At 61.6% G+C, this 23147-nt stretch overlaps 2 protein-coding genes across 2 annotated transcripts; both read right to left on the bottom strand.

The window, feature by feature from the left end:
- Positions 1–5518: 5518 nt before the first annotated feature.
- Positions 5519–11008, bottom strand: SLC2A4RG (SLC2A4 regulator). The gene is made up of 8 exons (XM_059827402.1): positions 10916–11008; positions 8246–8427; positions 7148–7257; positions 6815–7059; positions 6288–6388; positions 5924–6179; positions 5713–5792; positions 5519–5630 (listed from the first exon to the last, which is right to left on the bottom strand). Exons 1-8 carry the CDS (start codon positions 11006–11008, stop codon positions 5519–5521), a joined length of 1179 nt encoding a protein of 392 aa, XP_059683385.1.
- A 5476-nt stretch (positions 11009–16484) lies between these two features.
- On the bottom strand, positions 16485–18779 carry LIME1 (Lck interacting transmembrane adaptor 1). Its single transcript, XM_059827413.1, has 5 exons — positions 18664–18779; positions 18032–18083; positions 17846–17933; positions 17248–17660; positions 16485–16883 (listed from the first exon to the last, which is right to left on the bottom strand). The coding sequence occupies exons 1-5, from the start codon at positions 18777–18779 to the stop codon at positions 16485–16487; spliced, it is 1068 nt and encodes a 355-aa protein (XP_059683396.1).
- Positions 18780–23147: the final 4368 nt, after the last annotated feature.

Below are 23147 nucleotides of genomic sequence, written 5' to 3'. Positions count from 1 at the left end.
GAGGAGATCCCAGCTGGGTGGAAATCTTGCTGCTCCCATCCGCAGACTTTGGTGGGGCCAGGATTTCACCTGGGTACGTTGTTCTTCCTTGCCAATCTCAAAATTTTCATTCACCACCAGTAGGCAAAACACCTACTTAATTCATGACAAAAACCTTCAGCTTTAGCTGCGCTGGTTCCATGTAAATTTTCAAATAAACTTTTTTTTTTTTTTAAATAAGAACCAGGTTTCTCTCCCAGCGTCTCCTAACAGACTCTGTGGGGCTGCTCCAGGTAGTTGGATTCTCCTTGTTCATATCGGCCACTGTTGCCTTCTTCCAGCTACACCTAAATGACAACAGCAACAAAGTGCGTTGGAAGTGTCCTGTTCCCGAGAAGAGCTTGTTTTACCCTTCACCTCTTTGCTTCTGGTGCTTTTTTAAATAATAGTTAAAAAAAAAAAAGCTGAAGACCTCACTCTTTCCTTGCCGTGGAGCAATTTTATACGACGTCTGTGGTGATGGTATCTTGAAACCTGTCACAACAGACAACCCGTTAGCAGAAAGCCAAATGACTAAAGGTGCTATTTTCCTCCCGTGGTGGGACAGGCAATCCCTGCGGGGTGGAGAGCGTTCTTGCAGGTCTGGTGGTCTTTAACGAAAAGCGTGGTTCCACCCAGCAAAGGAAATAAAAAGTATATTGTACAATAAACCCCAGTAAGGCAAATAATCTTGAAGGATTTAAGCCACTCGGTGCCAGGGTTCGGTGGAGCGCGGTGGGAGCCTTGATCCCGGCACCTGCGGTAGCCGGTTCTTTATTCATTCCCCGATTTAAGTCGCATCCTGGGTTTATGGCGTTCGATTCCTCTCTCTGCTCCTCAGTTCCTTGCGAACATTCGCCGCCTTCTCTCTCATCCGGTTCACGCTGAGGATCGCCTTCACGGGGAGCCTCCAGCAGCTCCCAGGCTCCTGGTCTTTCCGCTTTGGTGCACATCAGTGATTTGGAAACACGGGTCTTTCCTAAAATCCGCTGTTCGGCTCAGCGAGGCCACGCGAGCACCGTCTGCTGCTGCTGCTCCTTAGGACGGAAAATTTTAGCGGGACTTGTTGCTTTTAGCCAGTGAGAATGCATAACCCTCTTCTTTAAATACTTAAAGAATAGAGCGGTAGGGTCATGCAGAAACGTTTTTATTAACTGTAAAAAATCTCATTTTGCATTTTAGCTTCTTGTAAAGCCCTCCTACGGTATTTACAAAGCCGTAAACGAACCCAGTATTTTACGATTGGACCTTTGTATACTTTTTCCCCAGCGGTTGTGGGGGTCCCGGGGCGAGGTTGCTGTTTCCTTACCCTGACTTTTGCCTCTCGGAGCGCGGGCTCTGTATTTATTGTCACTTATCCTGTAAATATGGAGGGGGGGTAGGGGGTGTCTGAGGTCCTGAACTTGCAGCCTCACCTGTTACATGTAGACAAATACATACAGTACTTAAAAGATATCTGTAGCTTTGCTTTTTATATGTAAAAAATCTATTTAAAAGAATTTTAAAACCCAAACCGTTCAAAACCCCTCGGTTTCTGTGACATTCCGTCTCGCCCATCTACTCCGATGCCGCTGCGTGCACCCGCTGTCGTAGCTTCCGAGGAGGAGTGGGAGATGTTGCTCCGAGCCCTCCTCTTCCTCGCTCCTCCCTGCCCTCGCCCTGCGGTGACTCGATTTTTGTCATCGGAGTTATGGGGTGCTTAGCTTTACTTTGCAATTCCTTTAGAAATACCTGTTTTCTTTCTTTTCTTTCCTTTTTTTTTTTAAAGGGGGGGCAGTAAGCCAGTGGCTTGCAGAAGTGTTTCCTAGTAGTGCCGCTCTGAAGCTCTTTGAGCCGAGGATGCAAAAAATAAATCAAAAAAAGGCGAGAAAAATGGAAAATCCACGTAAAAGCTAACTTTCACAATGTTACCATTATAATCAAGCACATGCTTCTATATTACTAATATACATTATATATACCAAATAAAACCCTTCTAACACCTGATGTATATTTTAAGTGCTTTGTTTTGATGGAGGTGTGCAGATTTGGAAATGCAGGAATTAGTCTTTCGACTTCCGTGCTCCGGCGGCCGCTTCGTGAGGCTTGGGTTCGAAAAAGGAATTTGGGGTTTTTTTAATGCTGAAACTTTATAAAACTTCATGGGTTGCTCCGCGCGACCGGACCTCTCGGGCTCCTCTCGGATCTACTGCCTATGCAAACTTCTGCTCTTTGAGATTTGAACAAAAACCCAATAATTCTGCCTGTTCTATCCAACGCTAGCTCGAGCAACCTCTAGCATCTTGTCTTTGTATTTCCCTTCAGGGCTTTGTATACTTCACTGAGGTTCCCTTTTTTAATTTTTTCTAAATATATATATGTGTGTGTATATATATACAGATTTAGTTTCGAAAAAATAACTCCCTTATAGGTAAAAAGTTGATACACTTGGTCTCAACAACTTGCGACTGATTTTTTTTTTAAGTGTTCATATGTAAATGTTCCTCCCTGAATTTATGATCCTCATTTTTTTTTTTTTTTTTTTTAATTATGAACGTGTGCCAGGAGTACAGAGAGCATTTCAAGCCGTGCTTTGCGACCATCTCGCGCGGAACAGGGCGCAGACGGCATCGTCCTGCCCTGGTCCTCCAGAAAAAGTCCCCGAGGAATACACCGACTCACGCACAAGGTGGTCCTTGGGCTGGTATTGCGTTTGCAGGATATCTCGAACAGTGAAGACAAATGAGGTTCTTGCATGGCCTTCTGCCAATTTTCCCCAAAATTTTACTTACAAACCTGAGTAATTTGGGATTTTTATGTTGTAAGGTCGCCCTGAAGCCTCGCAGCTCCAGAGCGACTGTGGGGAGGCGAGAGGGGGACGTGTCCAATGAAGGTTTGCAAACCGACTGTCCTTTTTTTTTTATTATTCAAAAATCAGTGTTTTGGACTACAAAAGGAGTATTTTTCGTACGAAAGGAAACCCGCTCTAGCATTAGGTCCCGTTTTGTTCCTTCTCTCGACTCATGCCTTTAAATACTCCGCTTCTCCGAAGCGAAAGCCGCGGTGCTGTGGGGTTTGGCACGTGCGTGTTGGGATCGATGACCTGGATGGGGGCCCGCTTCGTGCCCCCCGGGGGGTCCCCGTTCCCGCTGGGGCTGAGCCCCCCCGGCACCCCCCGCCTCCACGCTTCCCGTTTTGCACATCGCCCTTTAGGAAAGAAACTCCATGAAAAGAATGCAAAAACTGGAATTTTTTGCAATATTATGAAAGATAATCTTATTTTAGCTCATTCTGTGACATGTGCAACTCCTAAGAAAGCCATACTTAATGGTTCTTTTTACTTTTTAGATTCTATATTGTGTTTTGAATTTATGCCTTTTTTTTTTTTAGTTCTGCATAGTAAGAGTGCTGTGTGTATGCTTTCATATATATTTATTTTTCAACGTGCTTTAAACCTGTCTACAAAAATAAAGCTAAACAAACAAAAGGACAGTGTTTGAAGATTGTTGATTATTTTTTTTGCTGGGAATATTCTATATTATACTGACTTTATATTAATTATTATAAACCTGTGTTTGTATTGAAGATGTGTTTAATATTTTCGGGAGGTTGAGGAGATTTTAGCAACCAGAAGTCAGTGGGAGAACATGGCTGTGTTGTACTGATTTTCTGTAAATGTAGTTCAGGTAAATATGACCTTATTTTCTAGTTGATCTCCCGGTTTCTCGTCTGCCGGGGCATGCCGGAGGCGTGCCTCTGCCCCTTGATTATAATTACTATGTGATGGGATTTAGCTTAGACATACTTGCAAAAATCAATCAGTTTCAATAAATTGGGAAATTGCTGCTATAATTTTGTCTTGGGTTTTTTTTTAATATATTATTTTTTCTTCTCCTAGGGGTGGGGTGATGACGGTGCCTGTGCTGCTGCAGGGCTGTGCCCCCCACCCCGCGCTCCTGGGCGCTGAGATGGGGCTGCTGTGGGGTCCCCACTCCCCCAAATCCCCCCCGGAGCCCGGCTCGCCCCCAGGCTGGGGGGACGCTGCCTTTGCCTTTCCCTTTCCCATGCCTGTCCCAAACAGGGGCCTGTGGCTCTTCCCCCCGCCCTGCTGTGTAAGGCAACTTCCTTATTTTTAGGGCTTTATTTGAAATTAAAATAATCCCTTTTGCAGAGCCCCGGGGAGGATGGACGGGGTGATGCCGTCCCGGGGGGCTGCGGGGCGCAGGTGGGGGGTGACAGCACCGGGTCTGGCGCTGCCCACCCTGCAGCCTTAGAAGTAAGGAAAGAACGGTAATAATTAAAAAAAAAAAAAAAAAGAATCCAAATATTTATTTTTTTTTTTTCTTCTGGATCTGACACATCACATCCCCGCCGGCGCCGCGTCGGGGACAAGCGGGGGCTCAGCCCGGCACAGCACCGTCCCGGCCCATGGGGCCGAAGCGGTGTGCCCCCCTGCGAGGGGGGTCCCTGCTGCGAAGGGAACCCTCCTGCGAGGCGGGGGGGGACCTGCCCTGGCGCAGCCCCGGCTGTGGGGCCGGGTAGGGTGGCAGTGCCATGCACCCATCCTTGTCCCCTGTCCCTGTCCCACCCGCCCGTGCACAGGGAGGGGTGCAGGGAGAGGAGGGGGGCGGCGTGGCCTGGCCACCCCCGGGCCTGAGCCGGGATGAGCGGGGAGAAAGGGTTTGGGGAGAAAAAGGGGTCTGGGCGGGGGGAAAGGGCTTTGAAGGGAATAAAGCCCCTTAAAACCCCCCCGGGGCTGGAGGCCTCACGCTGCCGCAGCGCCGTGGCTAAGTGCGCTCCCGTGCCCCGGGAGGGAGTATTTAAAAATACAAATTTTCATATATTTTATTTAAAAAATAAAAACATGTGAAGGAAAAAAAAAAAGGAAAAAAAAAACCAAAACAAAACAAAACCACCTGTTTGTGCAGTTTGGCTTAGTGCAAATGGGCGCATTCCTGCAGGCACTTCCCGGAGCATCGCCCCGGGGGGAGCGGCTGCTCCCCCAGACGAAAAGAAGAGAGAGAAACGACGATACAAAGAGTAAAAACCCCCTGGGGGGGTAAGGGGGGGGCAGGCGCCCGCCTCTGCCCTGGGCACTGGGGGGCCCCCCGGGAGCAGGTGGGGGGGCAGGAACGGACACCCCCTTTTCCGAGCCCCCGCCGGCCGCAGGCACAGCTTATTAGAGCGGTGGGCAGCCCCCGGCCCCGGGGGGGTCCCCGCTCCGGCACGGGGAGGGGGGCCAGGAGCAGCCGGCCGCCCCCCGCCAGCCCCCGCCATGGTGCCGGCAAGGGGTGGGGGGCGGCAGATATAGCTTATTTTCGAAGGAAAAAAAGGGGGGGTCGAGCTCCGTGGCGGGGGGGGGGGGCTGTGTGCATAAAGCTTTCGGGGGGCCGTTCCCTGAGTCCGGGGGGGCCCCGGGGCGGCGGGGTGGGGTGGGGTGGGGGGCGCGAAGGCACCTCGAGTGCAAAATGTGCAAGAAGGAGGGAGCGCCGCCGCGGTGGCGGCACCGGCGGCACCGGCGTCAGTCGAGGAAGCGCTGGCAGGCCTTCTTCCAGCGGCACGCCGTGCACCACATCTCCCGGTTCTCCATGCCGTACACCTTGCGGCACTTCTTGGCCTCCCCCCGCGGCCTCCTGCGGACAGAGGGGACACGTCACGGCGGGGAGGACACGGACACGAGGGGACGGGGATGGGGCGCGGACGGTGAGGGCTCACCTGGGGACGGCAGGCGGCTTGGGCGGCGGCGGGACGGGCGCGGTGGGGGGCACCGGTGGCCGCGGGGGGGTCGGGCAGCCCTACCGAGAGAGGACGAGACCCCGTGTCAGAGCTCGGCTGCGACTCCGGCACCGAGCGGCTGTGGGGGCCGGAGGGTGGCGGTGATGCGGGGAGCGGGGCGGCAGCCCCTCCATCCCCGTCCCCTCCTCACCTGGTACGCGTGGTCGGTGTGGACGTGGCAGAGGCCGGGGGGGGCCGGGGGGCTGCGGGGGGAGGCCAGTGCCAGGTCGGGGATCGGCAGCGCCGGACCCTGCGCCTCGGGGCCGGGGAAGGCGGGCGGCACCGAGGAGGTGGGCGAGACGGGCGTCAGGCTGGAGAGCCCATCCGTCAGCGAGTCCACGTCCACGTCCAGCTCCGTGTAGTAGAAGTCCTCCTCGCCGTCGCTCTGCTCGAGGTCAGCTTTCCGGCTGCGGGGAGAGCAGGGTCTGGCTGGGGCGGCTCCCTCCCCCCACAGCAGGACCACAGAGGGGGCACCGGGGGAATCGGGGGTGTCCGGGGGGACCCCACACGCTTACCCAAGGTGCATGGTTCGGATGTGCTTCTGCATCCCTGAGGAGCTGCTGAGGACTTTGCCGCAGCTCTTCCACAAGCACTTGAACATCACCTTGGTGGAGTTCTGCAGGAGAGGGGTGTCAGGCTGGCAGCCCCCTCCCCGTCCCCAACGTCAATCCCATCATGAGTCCCATCCCCATCTCCATTGTCATCCCCATCTCCATCTCCATCGTCATCCCCATCTCCATCATCATCCCCATCCCCATTGCCACCCCCACCCCCATCCCCATCGTCATTGTCACCCCCATCCCCATCGTCATTCCCATCCCCATCTCCATTGTCATCCCCATCTCCATCGTCACCCCCATCCCCATCGTCACCCCCATCCCCATCGTCATCCCTATCCCCATCCCCATCGTCATTCCCATCCCCATCTCCATCCCCATTGTCAACCCTATCCCCAGCTTCTTTTCCAGCCCCACTGTCGTCCCCGTTTTCCCCATCCCCAACCTCATCCCCATCCCCAACCTCATCCCCACCATCATCCCACCTTCCTCTTCCGCGGGACAGGCTCTCCGAAGACGAAGTGGGTGCCGTCGGGCTCGTCGGGGCCCTCGTCCGGCAGCGGGGCGGGCAGGAAGGTGCTGGGGACGTGGCTGGAGAGTGGGGGCGACGGGGTGGAGGGGGTGGAGCGGTCGCTGGGGGGGTCCCAGCTCCAGTCCCCGCTGGTGTTGCTGCTGCTGCTGCAGCTGGAGGACATGGTGGGCGCCTCCTTCCAGACCTCACCGCCGGGCTCTGAGGAGGAGGAGGAGGAGGAAGGTCAGGTCCCGCCATGGGACACGTGTCCAGGGATGGTGGGGGGGTGACAGGGGCACGCTCTTACCTGGGGCAGGGGTGGCCGGCGGGTGACCGAGCACCAGCGGGCTGGTGGAGAGGCTGGTGAGCACCGTGGCTGCCATCACCTCGTCGATGCCCGCCTTGCCCGAGAGCTTCCTGCCAGCGAGAGCGAAGCGGGGGCTGCGGTGAGGATCCACGAGCCCCCCCCCTTCCCCGTGGGACCCTTCATCCCTCTCCATCACCCACCGAGGTGCCGGGACCCCCTACCCACGGCGCTCGGGTCTGCACCCACCCCAGGGGTCACTCGTGGCGAGGGGGATGGGCGACTTGGTGGCCCACGGTCACGGTGGCCACACTGTGCTGGGGGCATCATCCTGTGCAAAGGCACCCATGGGTGCTCCTGCAGCACCCTGAGCTGCCGGGCTGACCCGGGCATCATCCCAGCAGCCGGACTGGAAACCCCGCTGGGCAGCAGTGCAGGCAGCGGCGCAGGCAGCAGTACAGGCAGCCGGCCAAAAACGCCGCTGTTTACCGCTCCGGGGGGGAACCCTACGCATCCGCGGGCAGCGCCGCGCCGGAGGGTACCGGCACCTGCATCCTGCCGCGAGTGCCGAGAAACGCGGGGTTTGCTCAGCTGGGGCCAAACAACTTCCTGAAGTGGAAAACAAAACAAAAAAAAAAAACCCAAACGCTATAAAAAAATTAAATTAAAAAAAAAAAAAAGCGAGAGGTCAGGAGCGACAGAAGCCATTTTGCAAACCTCTCGTGCCACGGGGACGGATAAATACGGCGCTGGGGAGCAGCAAGGCTCTCCGAACCCTCGAGCGGTTGCGGTGCTCAGTGCCGGCGAGGCTTTGAGGTCTCAGCGCGGCTTTGCCTCGCCGGCGCTGAGCACCGCAACCGCTCGAGGGCTCCTATGTGGCATCTTGCTTCATCACCCGGCGGGGCCGTGGCGTGGCAGAGCCCTCGGCGCTGCCGTACACAGGACGGCCGGTCACAGCCAGAGACCCCGGCGCTGCGGACGAGCGGCCAAAGTCCTCCTCTTGCAGCCAGCGGAAAAAAATCCCGGCTTCCCGCGGTGAAGCCGGTGCCGGCAGGTTGGTCGCCGCCACCGTTGCCCATCCTGCTGCCGTCGTGGTCCTACCTGTGCCGGGGCACGGGGATGTACGCCGAATGCAGCGCCAGGCATCGCTCCAGCCCGGCGTCCAGCATCCGCAGCATCGCTTCCCGGCTGGCCGGCTCCCGGCGCGGCAGCGGCTCCCCCAGGCGCGGCAGCCAGCCCTCGGCACCCACCGGCAGCCCCCGGCCGCCGCAGGGGAGAGGAGCCTGTGGGAGAGACGGCGGCGGTCGTCAGCGAGGGGATCCCCTGAGCACCGGATCCCGCGGGGATCCCCCCTGACCTCGGCGGGGAGGGGAGGCGGCGCAGGGGAGCGGGATCGGCGCCTGCAGGCATGGCTGCAGCGGGACCCGGCCGGCCGCTCGGTGGGACCCTCTGGAGTAGATCCCAGGTGGATCCCAGCGGGATGCAGCTGGGATCCAGCCGGGATTTCCCTGGCACTCCGCAGAGGCGAGAGCAGCCAGCACCCTCCTGCGAGGCTGCTCCCAGCGCTGTCACCCGCCGGCTGAGCCTCAGCAGCCAGTGGATCCCTCCCCAGGCAGATCCCCGGGGCCGCGGTGGGGATCCAGCAGGGATCTCCGCAGAGCCGGGAGAAGACCCGACACCCTCCCGCAGGGCGGCTCCGAGGTGGCAGCACCCACGTGCCACGTGACAGCACCGAGCGGATCCCCCTCTGAGCAGATCACCCGGGATCCAGCGGGGATCCCCACAGAGCTCTGCAGAGCAGGCTTGGCCCTGCCAGTCAGAGACAGCAGCACCCGCTGGCTGAGCGCCGGCACCAAGTGGATCCCACTCCAGGCGGATCCCGGGTGATCTCCCTGGGGCTGATCTCGGGTGATCCCCCGAGAAGCGGGGAGCAGCCCTTCCCGCGGGGGCTGGCCCGGGACGGCAGCACTCGCTGGCCAAGTTTGGCGACCGGGTGGATCCCTCTACAAGCTGCGCCGGGGCGGATCGCCCAGGGCTGGGATCCAGCAGGGATCTCCCCCGAGCCGTGCGAAGGAAGGAGCCGACCCGGTGCGCTCCTCAGGGCTGCTTCTAGACAGCCGTGTCAGCACCAAGCGGATCCCTCCGGGGCAGATTCCTGGAAGATCCCAAAGGGCTGGGCTCCAGCAGGGATCCCCCCGGAGCTCTGCAGAGCGGGGAGCAGATGGGGTCTGCTCCCAGAGATCGCCGTCCTCTGGCGGCATGGCAGCACCGAGCAGATCCCTCTCTGGGCGGATCACAAGCAGATCCCCCAGAGCTGGGCTGGGATCCCGCAGGGATCCCCCTGAGCTCTGCAGAAGCAGACTGGGCTGCTCCGGGACAGCAGTGCTGCCCGCCCGCGCGTTGGCACTCAGCAGATCCCTTTCCAGCGGATCCCAAGCAGATCCGCTGGGGCAGAGCTGGGATCCAGCAGGGATCCCCCCACAGCTCCGCAGGGTGGGGGGCAGAGGGGGCTGCCCCGAGCCAGCAGCACCCATGGGTCGGCTGAGCAGATCCCTCTCCGGGCAGATCGCGAGTGGATCCCTCTCCGGGCAGATCCTGAGCGGATCCCTCTCCGGGCACATCCCGAGCGGATCCCTCTCCAGGCAGATCCCTCTCCGGGCACATCCCGAGCTGATCCCTCTCCGGGCAGATCCTGAGCAGATCCCTCTCCGGGCAGATCCTGAGCAGATCCCTCTCCAGGCAGATCCCGAGCGGATCCCTCTCCGGGCAGATCCCTCTCTGGGCACATCCCGAGCGGATCCCTCTCCGGGCAGATCCCTCTCTGGGCACATCCCGAGTGGATCCCTCTCCGGGCAGATCCCTCTCTGGGCACATCCCGAGCGGATCCCTCTCCGGGCAGATCCCTCTCCGGGCACATCCCGAGCGGATCCCTCTCCGGGCAGATCCCTCTCCGGGCAGATCCCGAGCGGATCCCCCAGGGCTGGGATCCAACCGGGATCACCCCAGCGGGCTGCTCCGCCGGCCCGGGGACGGAGCCGATCCCCGGGGCGAGCTGGGAGCACGGGAAGGGAGCCCAGCGAGTGGATCCCCCCCACGGGGATCCAGTGGGATCCCGGCCCCGCCGGCTTTGCACCGGGGATCCAGCCGGGATCTCCCTACCTCCGCCCCCCCCAGCAACGCCGGGATGGATCCCCCTCCCCTGGGATCTACCGGGACCCGATCCCCCGGGGGAGAAGCGCCAGTTCCCAGCAGATCCCACCGGGGGGGGGGGCGGTGGCGGCGGGGCGCGGGGGGGGGGGAACCCCCCCCCCCCCGCGCCCCGCCGCCACCGCCCCCCCCCCCGAAGTTTGTCCCCGAGCGGCGCCATTTTAGCGGCGGGGAAAGTTTCGGGCGGGCCGCTGTCAGCTGTCACCGCCCCCCCCCCTCCCCCGGCTCCCCCCGCCCTCCCCCCCGGTCGCCGCCGCCGCCGCCCCCGGTACCTTCGGGGCGGTGCCGCCGCCGGCGCCGCCGCCGCCGCCGGGTTCGGGAGGAGGAGGCGGCGGAGGATCGCGGCGGCGGCGGCGGGCGGCGGCCAGCAGCACCGTGGGCGGGCGCGGGGGCTCCATGCGGGAAGCGGCGGCGGCGGCGGCGGCCGCGGCCGGGCCCGGCGGGGGAGCGCGCTCCGCCGCGCGCGGCCCGGTGTCGGCGCCGGCCAGGCCACGCCCCCCACGCCCCCCGCCATTGGTCAACTCGCCCGGGTTGGAACGCGGCCGCCGCTTTCCACGCTTTCTATTGGTTCCGTCGCGCTGCCACTTTACGCGCCGCGACACGCCCCCCCGTCGGGACACGCCCCCGCCGCGACACGCCCCCGCCGGCAGCGGCCATCTTCGCGCGCCCCGCCCTCCCGCCGCCCCGCGCGCTGCCCGCGGGGCCCCCCAAAAACCACCCGCCCCCCCCATCCACCGCCCCTTAACCCGATGTTTCGGGGTCCCCCCGTTAGTTTTGGGACTCGGGGACTGGCGGGCGGCCCCCGTAAAGTCGCCCCCCCCCCCCCGCCAAAGTCAGGGGGGGGCCCCGAAAGTTGTAGGGTGTCCCCCAAAAGTGCTGATTTGATTATTATAGGGCGGAATTAAGGGTTCCCCCCGAAAGCGGGGGGCTTCCGCCAGCTTGGAGGACCCCGCCAAACTCCGACGGCTCCTTCAAAGTTACAGGGTCGAAACTTCCCGCCGTGCAACCTGCGGGGTTCCCCCAAAAGTTATGCCCCCCCCCCATAAATTATAGGGCTTTCGATAAGTTATAGGGGTTCTCCAGAAGCTGCACAGCTCCCCACAAAGTTATACACCCCAAAAGTGCCAGGGGTGCCCCCAAAGTTCCCCCTGAAGTTTTAGACCCGCTGGAAGTTATAGGGCTCCCCCTAAAGTTGTAGGGCTCCCCCATCAGCTATAGGGCCCCCCCCAAAGTTACAGTGTCCTTCTGCTGGGGGGCAGTGTCTGCAGTTTTGGGGTGCGAGAGCTGTTCCCAGCGGGAAAGGGGGCCCCGGTCCCACACGGGTGGGGTCAGTCCTGCCCGCCACCAGGAAATGCTGCCGAAAGCCACCCAGAACGGCAGGGCTGGGTGTGGGGTGCCCCGGTGCGTGGGGTGCCCTGGGTGCATGGGGTGCATGGGGTACCGGGGTGCATGGGGTGCCTGGGTGCATGGGGTGCCCTGGGTTCATGAGGTGCATGGGGTTCATGGGGTACCCAGGTGCATGGGGTGCCTGGGTTCATGGGGTGCATGGCGTACCTGGGTGCATGGGGTGCCCTGGGTGCATGGGGTGCCTGGGTGCATGGGGTGCCCTGGGTTCATGAGGTGCATGGGGTTCATGGGGTACGCAGGTGCATGGGGTGCCTGGGTGCATGGGGTGCCCTCAGTTCATGGGGTACCGGGGTGCATGGGGTGCATGGGGTGCCCTGGGTTCACGGGGTACCTGGGTGCATGGGGTGCCCAGGTGCATAGGGTGCCCTGGGTGCATGGGGTGCATGGGGTACATGGGTGCATGGGGTGCCCCGGTGCATGGGGTGCCCTGGGTTCATGGGGTGCCTGGGTGCGTGGGGTGCCTGGGTGCATGGGGTACCTGTGGTGCATGGGGTGCACAGAGTGCCCAAGTTGCATGGGGTGCCCTTGGTGCATGGGGGACCTGGGGTGCTTGGGGTGCCCTGGCTGGCGCCCACCCATGCTCTGCTCCTCGCCTGCCCCAAAACCTGTGGGGCCGTGAGCGCTGGGCGCCGGCGTGGGGCCGCTTGAGCCCTGCTGCTGTTTGATTTTCCACCCTGCAGCCTGAAGGCCAGGACAGAGTCCGTGTGGCTGTCCTGGCTGGTGGCCCCTGTCTGTCCCCCCCGGCTGTCCCCCCCGGCCATCCCCCCGGCAGCCCTGGGCTGGCCGACACGGGTGTTTCCTGCACCATGGGGGTGCTGGAGCCAGCGTCTCGGGGACCCCCTGCCTGGGGGGCGAAGTCCCCAGCGTGGCGGAGGGGCAGGAGTCCCGGGGTGCTTGGCCACCCCTTGTCCCCTGCCCTTGGCGGTGGCTGGAGGTGACACCTCCGCCCTGCGCCGTGCCCAGGGCCAGGCGCTTTCGTAAGCGTGAAAAAAACCCAGCAAACCGGGAAAGCCCCCACCTGCCCGGCCAAGAGACCGCGTGTCACCCCAGCACGGCCACCCGCGAGGTTCCCCTGGGACGCCGCAGAAAGCGGGGGGCAGCCAGGCAAAGGGCAGTGTCCCCCCCGGGAACCGGGGCACCCGCGGGTCCCCAAACCTGCCCCGGCTGAGTCAGGGCTGCCGGGCATTGGGGACCGGGAGCACGCCTCGCGGCTGGCGGGGCTGCGGTGAGGAGCATGGGAGGAGGAGTGCGGCCAGAGCAGCCTTCGTCCCTGGCCCGCAGCTCTGTCCCGGCCCCGGTGGGCTCTGGCCCCATGGCCCTTGTTAGCACGGCCCCGGAGGAGTTAATGACCGAGCCCCACAGCACCGGTGGCGGACAGGACCCCTCTCCTGCCCAGGGTGTTACGACAACCAGCCCGGGCTCTGTCGCAGCGGGGCCCGGGTGGTGGCTCCGCTGGCTGCCCCCCGCTCCGGTTTAATCGTTAACGCCGGCCGAAGCGCTGAGCTGGTGGCTCCAGCAGCTTCGGTGTTGTGCAACTCCCGCAAGCGTCGCCTGCCCGTTGCACAAGGGCTCTGGTGCCACCAGGCTGACCCCCTTCCCGGGCAGGGTGGCTCTGCAGGGTGGCATCCCGGCGCCCCGTCCCTGGGAGATTTTCCCGTGGTACCCGGACGCCCTCGCCGGCAACGGGGCTGGCTCCAGGCTGGGCTGTGGTGCCCAGAGGTGTTGCAGAGGGAGCCGGGGCCTTCCCTGCGCTGCCCGTCTCTCCTGAGCTGCCTGGCTGCCCACTCGTGGGGTACAGAGCTGCAGGGGGTACAGGGCCATATGGGGTAGAGGGCCATATGGGCTGTGAAGCTGCAGGGGGTATGGGACTGTATGGGGTCCGGAGCCACATGGTGTGCAGAGCTGTATGGGTGTGGAGCTGGTTTGGGTGCAGAGCCGTATGCTGCGTGCTGCCGTACAGCGTGCAGAGCCATATGGGGTGGGGATCCTCATAGCGCAGCACCGTACAGCATGCAACACCATGCAGTGTGCAATACATCATGCAGCACCATGCAACACCATGCAGTGTGCAATACATCATGCAGCACCGTGCAACACCCTACAGAGCGCAGCACTGTACGGCGTCCAGCACGGCGTGCAGCGCTGCGCCAGACCGTACAGTGTGCAGCACCGTGCAGCGCAGCACCGTGCAGCGCAGCGTGCGGTGCAGCGTGCAGCACCATGCAGCGTGCGCTGGGCTCCTGCTCGCTCCCCCTTGTGGGAACAGCACCCTGCAGCACCGGCCCCTCGCAGCGTGACGGGGAGCCCGGCCCTGAGTGGGCTCCCAGCCGGCGGAGAGGAGGGGGGAGCCTGCTGTCCCCCGGGACAAGGAGGGGTGCTCCCAGCCCTACCCGCTCCCCTCGCTCCGACACCGACCCCGACCTTCCCGGCCAGACCACAAGACCCCAAGTGATGTTTCGGGATGGATCCTTCCTTCCCCACCCAGTTTTTGAGCCTCCATCCAGCCCTCCTGGTATGTTTTCCGTCGCCCCAAGCTCTGGGCAGCTGCTCTCGTATTTGAATGCGAGTCCGGCTCTGCCGAGCGCCGCAGGCAGCGCAGGAATTGCGGGCGAGCGGGCAGCCCTGCACGTGGGGCTTTTCCCGCTGCTGTTGGGGCAGGTTTGGGAGATGCTTTGGCCGCCCCCAGCCCAGCGAGAGCAGAAGCTTGCCCTGGCCGGGCAGCAGCCCTGCGCTGTGCCGAGCCTGCCATTCCCCGGGGAAGCGGCACAGCGGTACCCACGTCCCGACCCCGCGGGCAGCGCAGGGCCCATCTCGCCCCAGGAGCGAAGCAGCTGTGGTCCCGCAAGGACGCGATGCTCCTGCGCAGGGCGGGTGCAGCCCAAAGGCAGCTCCCAGGGAATTCGGGTGGTGCAGGAGGGACCCGGCCCTGGAGAGCTGCGGGATGGGAGGACGGAGGAAGGGAGCAGGGGAAGGATGCAGCCGGGGGCAGCCCACGCGCCGGTGCGGTGCGGCTGGCAGCAGGAAGAGCGCGGCAGCATCGGCACCAGCCGCCCCGCGCCGTTTTCTATCGGGGCCTTTATCTCACAGGGGGATGGGAGCAGCTGCCGGGGCCGGCTCCTCTATCTCGAGCGGCTGTGGTTTGGCATCGAGCGCGGGGCTGACGAAGCGGCACGAGTGCCTGAGCTGCCTCCCAGCTTTAATGTCTTCAGCCTGCAGCGGGTTTTGCTGAGCGCCTTGTTTTCGTTTTTAATCTCTTCGCCCGCTTCGATGGAGGGGCAAAGCTGCCGAAGGAAGGCACGTGGCTTCCTGCCTGCCTGCCACACGGCACGGCGGCTCTGCTGCCACGGCTCCCAGCCAGCTCCGGCGAGCAGCAGGCCACCGTGCCGCGAGGTCGGGCAGCCTCCGGCCGGAGGCGTGCAAAGGGGCTGCGCTACATCCAGAGGGGCTGCAGTGAAACCGGGGCCACCATCAGCGCAGCACCCACCTCCCAGCACCTCCAGAGCTCACCCCCCCAGGGCGCGTCACCCGGGGGACACCGGGCATCCCTTGGGGCAGGGATGCCAAACTCCCCATGGGGAGGAGAGGAGGAAAGTTTGAGCCCGGGGTCCGAGGGCTCCGAGTGCACGTCCAGCTCTCCCGAGCATTTTTGGCACCCGTTGAGGCTGCAGCACCCGCAGGAGTGACATGGAGGCAAGCAGGCAGCAAGCGCTGTGCAAACACTCTTCGGCTCCGACCCTGACCCCACGTAGAGCCCCCGAGCCGCGGTTTTAGGCGCAGCCACGGCGAGTCCCTGCTCCGGCACAGGCCACCCCGTTTCAGCAGCTCTTTGTGGCTGCACATCCCCATCTCGGAGGTGCAAAACCATCCGTGCGGGTGGGCACACCCGCTCATGGTTACGCTGCGCCCAAAACCACCCTCCCGGCGCCGGCACCACGGCGTTGCTGCAGCAGCAGCACCGGCCACCAGAACCACGGGTTTAGATCCAATTTAAGAATGTTTTCTCCTGACAAGGACAAACCCCTCAGCTTTTTAATGGTGTTTGAGAGACGGCTGCTCACGGAGGCACCCTTGCATGTGCCCGAAGGGTGGGAGTGGGTGATGGAGGACTTGCAGCCTTCTTGGAGCAGCGCCCGCAGCCCACGCTACCTTGCGCTGCGGCACAGGGCTGGCCCCTGGTCCCCATAATCAGGGACAGCCGGTGATGGGAGCAAAGCTGCTCAGGGCTTCCCAGGGGCGGGACGGGACCCTGCTCTCCCCCAGGCAGAGGGAGGAGGACAGAGACCCTCACTCATGGCATAACCCCACTGATGAGGGGCCTGATCCTGCAGCCCAGGGCCATGGGACTGGCCCACAGCCCTGCCACCACCCACCCCAAAACACGACCGGTCCCAACCTGGTTCCGGACTTGGTGGCAGCGCCAGCACCGTCCCACTGGGCTCCCACGTGGCACCCAGCACCCACAGACTGCCCCTGTCGGGGCATCCCGATGTCAACCTCCTGGCACCGGCAGGGTTGGGATGGGACAAGGGCGCTTAAAGAAAAGTAACGTGAACTATATACAGAAAGCGCTTGCAGGGATGCAGCCGCACCGGCGTGCGCTGGGCTCGTGTGAGCCCGACCCAGGGGGCTCGACCCCCCGGAAGGCCAGTCCTGGGGGAACCCCTGCCCTGACGGCGTCTGGCTGGTGGGACCACCCTGCGGCGAGGACCCCGCTCCCGGGGGGATGCTATAGGTTGGTGATGTACACCTCCAGCCCGTTGGCCGCCACCCTGGCAGAGGCTCGCCGGGACTCCCCCGCCCAAATGTCGCCGACGCTCTCGTACAGGTTCTCGGGGGCACAGGGCTTCCCCGGCTTGTCCCGTTTCGCTGCCTTCTTCCAGTTAGCGTCCACGGCTTCGTAGTCCGGGTCGCGGCCCTGTGCAGTCCAGGCTCTGTCGCTGATGGACTCGTAACAGGGGTCGGGGGGGGCTTGAGCTGCCGGGGACCGGCACCCAGCCAGGGCACCCTCCTCCTGGCAGGGGGGCTGTCTCCCAGCACCCGCCTCCCTCGCGGCCCTCGGGGACGATGCGGGCACCTGCGTTTTCTTCTTGGTGGCTTTGCACACTGTCGAGTACATCTCTTCCAGCTGCAAAAGGAGGGTGGGGGTTCGGGGGCAATCCCTGCCCACCACGGGGTATCCCCAGCTTCCCACAGCCCCCGGCAGGATCCCAGCAGTGGATTACCCGTTGGGGATCCCATTTTCTGCCTGACTCAGGGAGCCTTCTGCAGGGCACAGAGACCAGCACTGTGGGCATCGCCTGCCCTCGGGGGCTCGGCTCCATCCTGCCCCCCTGAAAGCTCCCCTGGAAATGCAGTAGCCTAACTTACCCCTGCTCCGAACACGGGTGTTACAGGGAGGCAGGGCGTTACATGGCCCCCCCCATGTGCCCCATCCACCGAGCGCAGCACCGGCCCCATACCCCATCCCTGCCACCCCCCCAGAGCCATACCTTCACCCGGGGGGCATCGCCCGCGCCATCCCAGCACCGCGGGGCTGCAGAAGGCCCTGCCGGGGCCCTATCCTGAACCTCCGCCGGCACTGTCTTCTTCACCTTGCGGACACAGGCGTAATCGGCGGCGCCGTGCCCGGCACGTGGAGGAGACACTTGGGTGCTGGTGGGTGCGGGGGGCATAGGGGCATCCTCGCCCCCCACTGCCAGGCACTCGTAGACGGTGTCTGGCACCGGCTTCCGCAGGGGGGTGAAGAGCAGGTTGGAGTAGGTCTGGTCGGGGGCCGGGGGCTCAGGGACGGGGATCTGGGGCAGCTCGCGGTGCAGGAGGATGCTGATGCTGGAGCTGTGCAGGGAGCTGGCGGAGGGGGGGGACGCGGCGCAGGGGAAATCCAGGCTGGCCGGCCGCTGGGCTGCGGGGAGAGGAGATGGGGGGATGCCGGGGATGCAGCAAGCACCAACCCCTGGTCTGGCACTGTGCAGGCACTGTGGCACATGTGTGCATGCTGTGCTGCGCTTGCCAGGAGGTAAAGGGAGTGCGGGCACCCGCCAAGGGCCACTGGCCCCCGTCGGCTCCCCCAGCTCTACGGCCACTCACTGTCATCCCTGGCCTTCACCCGGTACAGCTCGTGCAGCTTCGTGTCCGACTTGCTGAGCGACCGCAGCTGCGTCTGTCTGAGCAGGGACTGCAACGGGGGGAACGCACACCCTCAGGCTCGTGGCCAGGAGCTGGGGTGCCCAGAGCTCCCCCGGGGCTGATCCTGGCCCCCCAGCATGTGCTTACCTCGTCCACCAGCTTCACCCCGTCTGCAGGGACCTTCTTCTTCCTGCCCTTGCTGCGGGGAGAAGTGGGGCTGAGCCTGAGGCGGGTGGCCAAGCCGGGGGCAAGGAGTGGGTGCCCCGAGACCCCGACCTGGCCACGATGGGCATCACTGTGTGCCTCTCGCTGGAGCAGCAGCACCCCCCAAACCCACAACCCTGCTCCCTCCCCAGCCCCACAGCAGGGTCTGTGCTGGATGGGGGCTCAATTCCACCCTGCACCCTGCTGAGCCATGCCAGGCACCCCCAGCATCACCCCTGGCATCACCCATCCTGCCCATCCCGCTCACAGCTCAGCTTTCTCCAGGCTGCTCCTGCAAGGCCACGTCCCCCATCCCCAGCTGGGACCGGCTCCTTTGGGTGCAGGGGGTGCGGCGGAGGGCAGCGAGGCACAGGGGTGCAGGATCAGACCAGGCAGAGTTGCACTGGGGCTGCGGCTGCGGGTTCGGGGTGAGCAGAGCAGCAGATGCCGGTAGACCCGGCTCAGGACAGGCACACGTGGGGTCTCCACGTGCAGCCACCGCGTGCCACCGAGGGGCCCCCAACCCCATCCCCAGCGCCAGGAGGGAAAGCAGAGGGGCCGTGGGCATGGCGTACCGTCTGCAGGCAGCGCACAGGGCGCCCAGGTAGACCAGGACGCCGAGCAGGGCCAGGGCAGCGCCGGCTGGCAGGAGCGGGGTCCGCGCCAGCCCCTCGCCACTGGCCACAGCCATGGGGGAGCCGCTTCCGACACCGCTGCAGGGCCGAGCTCTGGGGAGAGAAAACAGGAGTCAGGGTGCAGCTGGGTGCTGCAGGCCTCACCACGGCATGAGACGGTGTTCCGCAGCCCCCAGGGCTGGCTGGGGTCCCCGCAGCGCAGCCCCCCGGGGAGGGGGTGTCTCTGATCGCTCTGGAAGGGGATGTGCACCAGGGACCCCATTTTCTGACCAGCTGCTGCCCTCCCCGGGGTCACCCTGACGCCTCCCATCGCTCTGCCCAGCCTGGTGCAGACACCCGCAGCGGGTGCTCTCCCACCCTGGAAAAACTTCAGATTTTGATTCCTTTTAAAAAACCCAAACAACAAACCCAACACGATTCAAGCTCCCAAGTTGCCACCAAGATGTTGAAAAGGAGATGCTCAAGGGCCCCGACAACCCTCTGGAGACATCCCAAAACGTGCCAGTGTGCTTTCTGGGGACACCGCCCCGGGCTGCGGGACGGGGGTGGCACCGCTCCCCAGCGCAGGCCGGGGGGTGGCCCAGGTGGGACGGGCAAACAGATGACTCAGCTTCCCGGAAACGGGGTGAGCTTCAGCCTCGCAGCCACCTCTCCCTCCTCGCACCCCGGGCTGGACAGCACGCACCGGGACACCCTCCTTCCGCAGCAGGTCTCGCTCCCTCCCCCTCTGAGCCCTGCAGGTTTCGGCCCCGTCCACCCGTGCCATGAGACCTGCGAAGTCCCTGGGGAGAAAATCCCCGGTGGGAACAACGGTGCTGCCAGCGTCACCGGTGTCCCCCCATTTGCAGCACCGTGTACGGTGAGCTCCCGGGGCGCTGAGCCCAGCCCAGCCCTGCAAACCCCACCGTGACATTTCTGCGCTCGCGGGAACCCCGGGTCGCTCCCTGCAGCATCCCAGCACGATCCGCCCTTGGGCCAGGAGCTGCGGGATTGCAACTGAGCACCAGCCCAGCCGGGCCGGCTCTTCGCCGTAGGCAGCACGGCACGCACCGACCCCGCGCCTCCTCTGCCACCATAACCCCGGTTCTGCAGCCGCTCTGTGCTGTGACACAAGAGCGGAAAACACCCGTCCTTTCGACCGCTTTCCTCTGCCGAAAGAAAAAGCCGTGCCTTGCCCAAAGCTAGCCCTCTTCCCTGCGCCGTATTCAAGGAAAAAGGTCCTCCCCTGCAAACCGCAGCAGTGGCAAGGCCAGAGCAAGCAGTGCAGAGGCATGAAGGTGCCGGGGAGCCTGACACAAAGAGCAGATGCTCCCCGGCCCATCAGGATCCTGGCCCTTTCCAGGGGGGCTCTTGGTGACACCCCATCCCATCGTCCCTGACCCCGCTCAGCCGTCAGCGTGCTGCAAAGCCCAAAGCAAAAGCTGACACCACTTCACCTGCACCAGTGTCAAAACGGCAGCTGCTGCTCCCAGCTCTGCGCACGCCCCGCTCCCCAAAACCACTGGCCTGCTACTAGAGATCTGCGTGCCAGTGTCCGAAGAGAGACGGAGGCAGTTTCCCAGCACCGGAGTAACGCACGGCTCGAAGAAGCCACGGTAACTGATCCAGATGGGGCCGGCAGCAGGGTCCCCAGGCGGGACGGGGCTGGCACAGCCGAGCAGGACAGCTTCCGAGGCGCAGCTGGGGACACCGAGAGCCCGTGGGGCACGCTGCGTGCCTCTTACTCACCCTCTTACATATCTTAATCCGGATGAGAAAGATCAGATGAGCTCCGGTGAGAAGCCGCCCCACCTCGCGCGAATCTCGGGTGCTACAGCAGCCCCAGGGTGAGCGGGGAGGTCTGAGCCCATCGAGGGACCGATCTCACTCCCCTCTCCCCTGCACCCCATGTCACACGACAGCATCTTTGGCGCATCTTTATCCCCATAACCAGCAAGTCTCTGCCCACTGGTAGCACCCTTTTATCTGAGAACTTCCCACACCTTTGGAAACTTCCCTGACTGAAGCCTTCACCCCTGGAGAGCAATTAGTTCAACGGGGAAACTGAGACAGGGAGATTTTAGGGACTAACCCGGCTGGACAGACTGGCTTAGATCAGAGCTGGGAAGGGAAGGCTGCTCCCTCTGCAACGACGTTTTAATTAGACAACACTGCTTTTCTGTCTGTGCATACATTAATTATACGGATTACCTGCAACACGGGCAGTCGCTTTAGACAGTCCTCGCTGAACTTGTTTAGCTCATCGGAGTGACAGGATTGCAGGCTGCAGAAGTGACTGCGTTCAGGGCAAAACTGAGCAGGCTCTGAGGTTTAGCAGACAAGATTGTAACGAGGTACGATGGCTGGGAGCTGGTGTTATGTTGGAATCGAAGTGCGAGCTTTTAGCACGCTGCATGCACGGGGCAACTTATCCCATAGCGGGTGGATTTCCCATCCCCGAATTTTTAAGACTGAAGAATGAAAGGAGAGGCTTCCCAAGTTGAAATTAATACAGAGAACTTCTTCTGACCTACTTTCTCTTGTGCAGGAGGTCAGTGGTTGCTCCTGGATTTTTGACCTACAGAAATGCCCAGTGCACGCTCTTTCAGGCTCAGCGGTCACTGGGAGAAGCCACTTTGCGGGACAGCACATTGGTTCTCCCAGAATTACTAATTTGAGAGGAAAACCCAGTGCCTGACTGAAGCCGCTCAGGTAGGACTGTGCAGGTTTGCAAGGCAAAGTCTCAAACAGACCTTCTGAAAGGTACACCTGAATTTCCTGCCAATAAAGTTATCAATCTCCCAGTCCCAGGGCTATTCTCCGGGGCGGGAGACTCAGCAGACGGCATTTCGTAATGCGCTGGCTCTGCAAGCCAAGATGGCTTTGAAGACGAGAGCAGTCACAGCCATTGCGTACGTGCGACGCACAGCCACAGCCCACCGAGGAGGGAACAACTCCCTTTCGTGATACCTGAGCACAGGCACGATAAATGCACTTGGTTTGTTACTCCAGGACGGGGGAGTTTTTTAGGACTCCTACAAAAGGCACAAGTTTTTCAGCTGGCCTTCATGAAAACAAGACTGAATTTACTGTAGAATTAAGTGCTGCTGCTGATTTTGCCTGGCTTCTGATTCATCTACCCAGATAAAACCACACACAGTGTTCAGCGCAGGGTGACGAGAAGAAAGTCTATGAAACTACTAAAAGCGTATTTGCAAGAAACCAGGACAAACATTACGAGCTGATTTCTATCAGTGATTGCGAACACGGCTGCAGCAAACACAGCTCAGGTACCCTGGGGAGTTGTACTGAATAAAAGTCCCAAGAAGCAGAAGTAGATCTTTTTTTTCTTTACAATTGTGAAGTGAAAGCCCCGTAACAGGTAGTCAGCACTGAATCTGCCCTAGACCATGGGATGCAATTAGTAAATTTTAAGACTATTTCAAACATAGAGCAGGCACAAGATCTCACCCACTTCACTCACATTTCCACAGCAGGAGGGAGAGATTTCATCGTCAAACTCCTCTGGAGGCGTTTCATTTAGAAAGGACCAACTGTATTTCTAAACGCCAGACCCAAATGTCACAAAACTTGGAGGCACGCTTCTAATTACAGTCCTGATGGCTACTCATGTGCTGGAGTGGCTTTTGTGAAAATAGGATTTTAAAACCTTAAGGTAAGCGACCCGCCAGCTCACACTGTGTGGCTTCGGTCGAGGCTGACATCGTGTCAGCCTTTTTCTTTCTTCCCGCCCTTCCGCAATTGCTGGCAACACTCACTTGGGCAGAGAAATGCACTTCTAAGCAGAAGTCAAGAACCTGCTAGAGAGATTTTCTGCAGAGCTGAGCAGCAGCAGGACACCAGCTCTGGCGAGACCTCGGTGCTGCAGTTATGGGAAGCCAGATTCCAAAATACAGGATGGGCGTATTAAGGAGATACATGTTTTCTCGAGAATCACCTGCCTACCACAGTGGTTTTCTTGCCACAAATTCAGTAGTTTTACATAATCTCAGGTTTACAGAGGACAGCGTTTCAATGACCACGCTCTCTCAAGCCTCCTCACCCGCAGCCAGGAGCTCAGCAGTTTCCCCAAGAGCTGTTCCACATGCAAAGCAAAAAATCTAAACCCCCTCCCCACAAGACAACTAGAAACTTTTCTGTTGATAAAAGCAATGCCCCACACCTCTGAACTCAACAATTCATTCACCACGGAAGTAATCGGTTCCCACTCAACCCCGAGATTCAAGCCATGGGACCCCAGCAGCGTAGCCAAGTTCAAACGCCTTTTCTTCCTTTTCAAGCCCAGATGCTTCCAGAGCACAAAGCATTAAGCGGCACAAAGCTTGCAGCCCTCCTCGCAGCCGCCTGGAAGTTTAACCCAGCCGATGCTTCCCCACCGCAGCGTAGGAATCCTGCCTGTCCAGCCCAGCTAGCTGCAACAGCAT

The sequence above is a fragment of the Gavia stellata genome, chromosome 20, assembly GCF_030936135.1.
Source record: "Gavia stellata isolate bGavSte3 chromosome 20, bGavSte3.hap2, whole genome shotgun sequence".
NCBI classification, from domain to species: Eukaryota; Metazoa; Chordata; class Aves; order Gaviiformes; family Gaviidae; genus Gavia; species Gavia stellata.
Note: the sequence above shows the minus strand (reverse complement) of the source record. Positions and strands in the feature narration are given on the sequence as shown.

What these genes read in the sequence shown, in the direction of transcription:
- SLC2A4RG (XM_059827402.1), bottom strand. Translation starts at nt 11,008, where the DNA reads ATGGCCGCTGCCGGCGGGGGCGTGTCGCGGCGGGGGCGTGTCCCGACG. An exon ending in ATCCCCGTGCCCCGGCACAG is followed by an intron (nt 7,258 to 8,245) that starts GTAGGACCACGA and finishes TCTCGCTGGCAG; the next exon opens with GAAGCTCTCGGGCAAGGCGG. An exon ending in ATCCGAACCATGCACCTTGG is followed by an intron (nt 6,180 to 6,287) that starts GTAAGCGTGTGG and finishes CTCTCCCCGCAG; the next exon opens with CCGGAAAGCTGACCTCGAGC.
- LIME1 (XM_059827413.1), bottom strand. Translation starts at nt 18,779, where the DNA reads ATGGCTGTGGCCAGTGGCGAGGGGCTGGCGCGGACCCCGCTCCTGCCA. An exon ending in GGGTGAAGCTGGTGGACGAG is followed by an intron (nt 17,934 to 18,031) that starts GTAAGCACATGC and finishes CCCCCGTTGCAG; the next exon opens with TCCCTGCTCAGACAGACGCA. An exon ending in GGTGAAGGCCAGGGATGACA is followed by an intron (nt 17,661 to 17,845) that starts GTGAGTGGCCGT and finishes CTCTCCCCGCAG; the next exon opens with CCCAGCGGCCGGCCAGCCTG.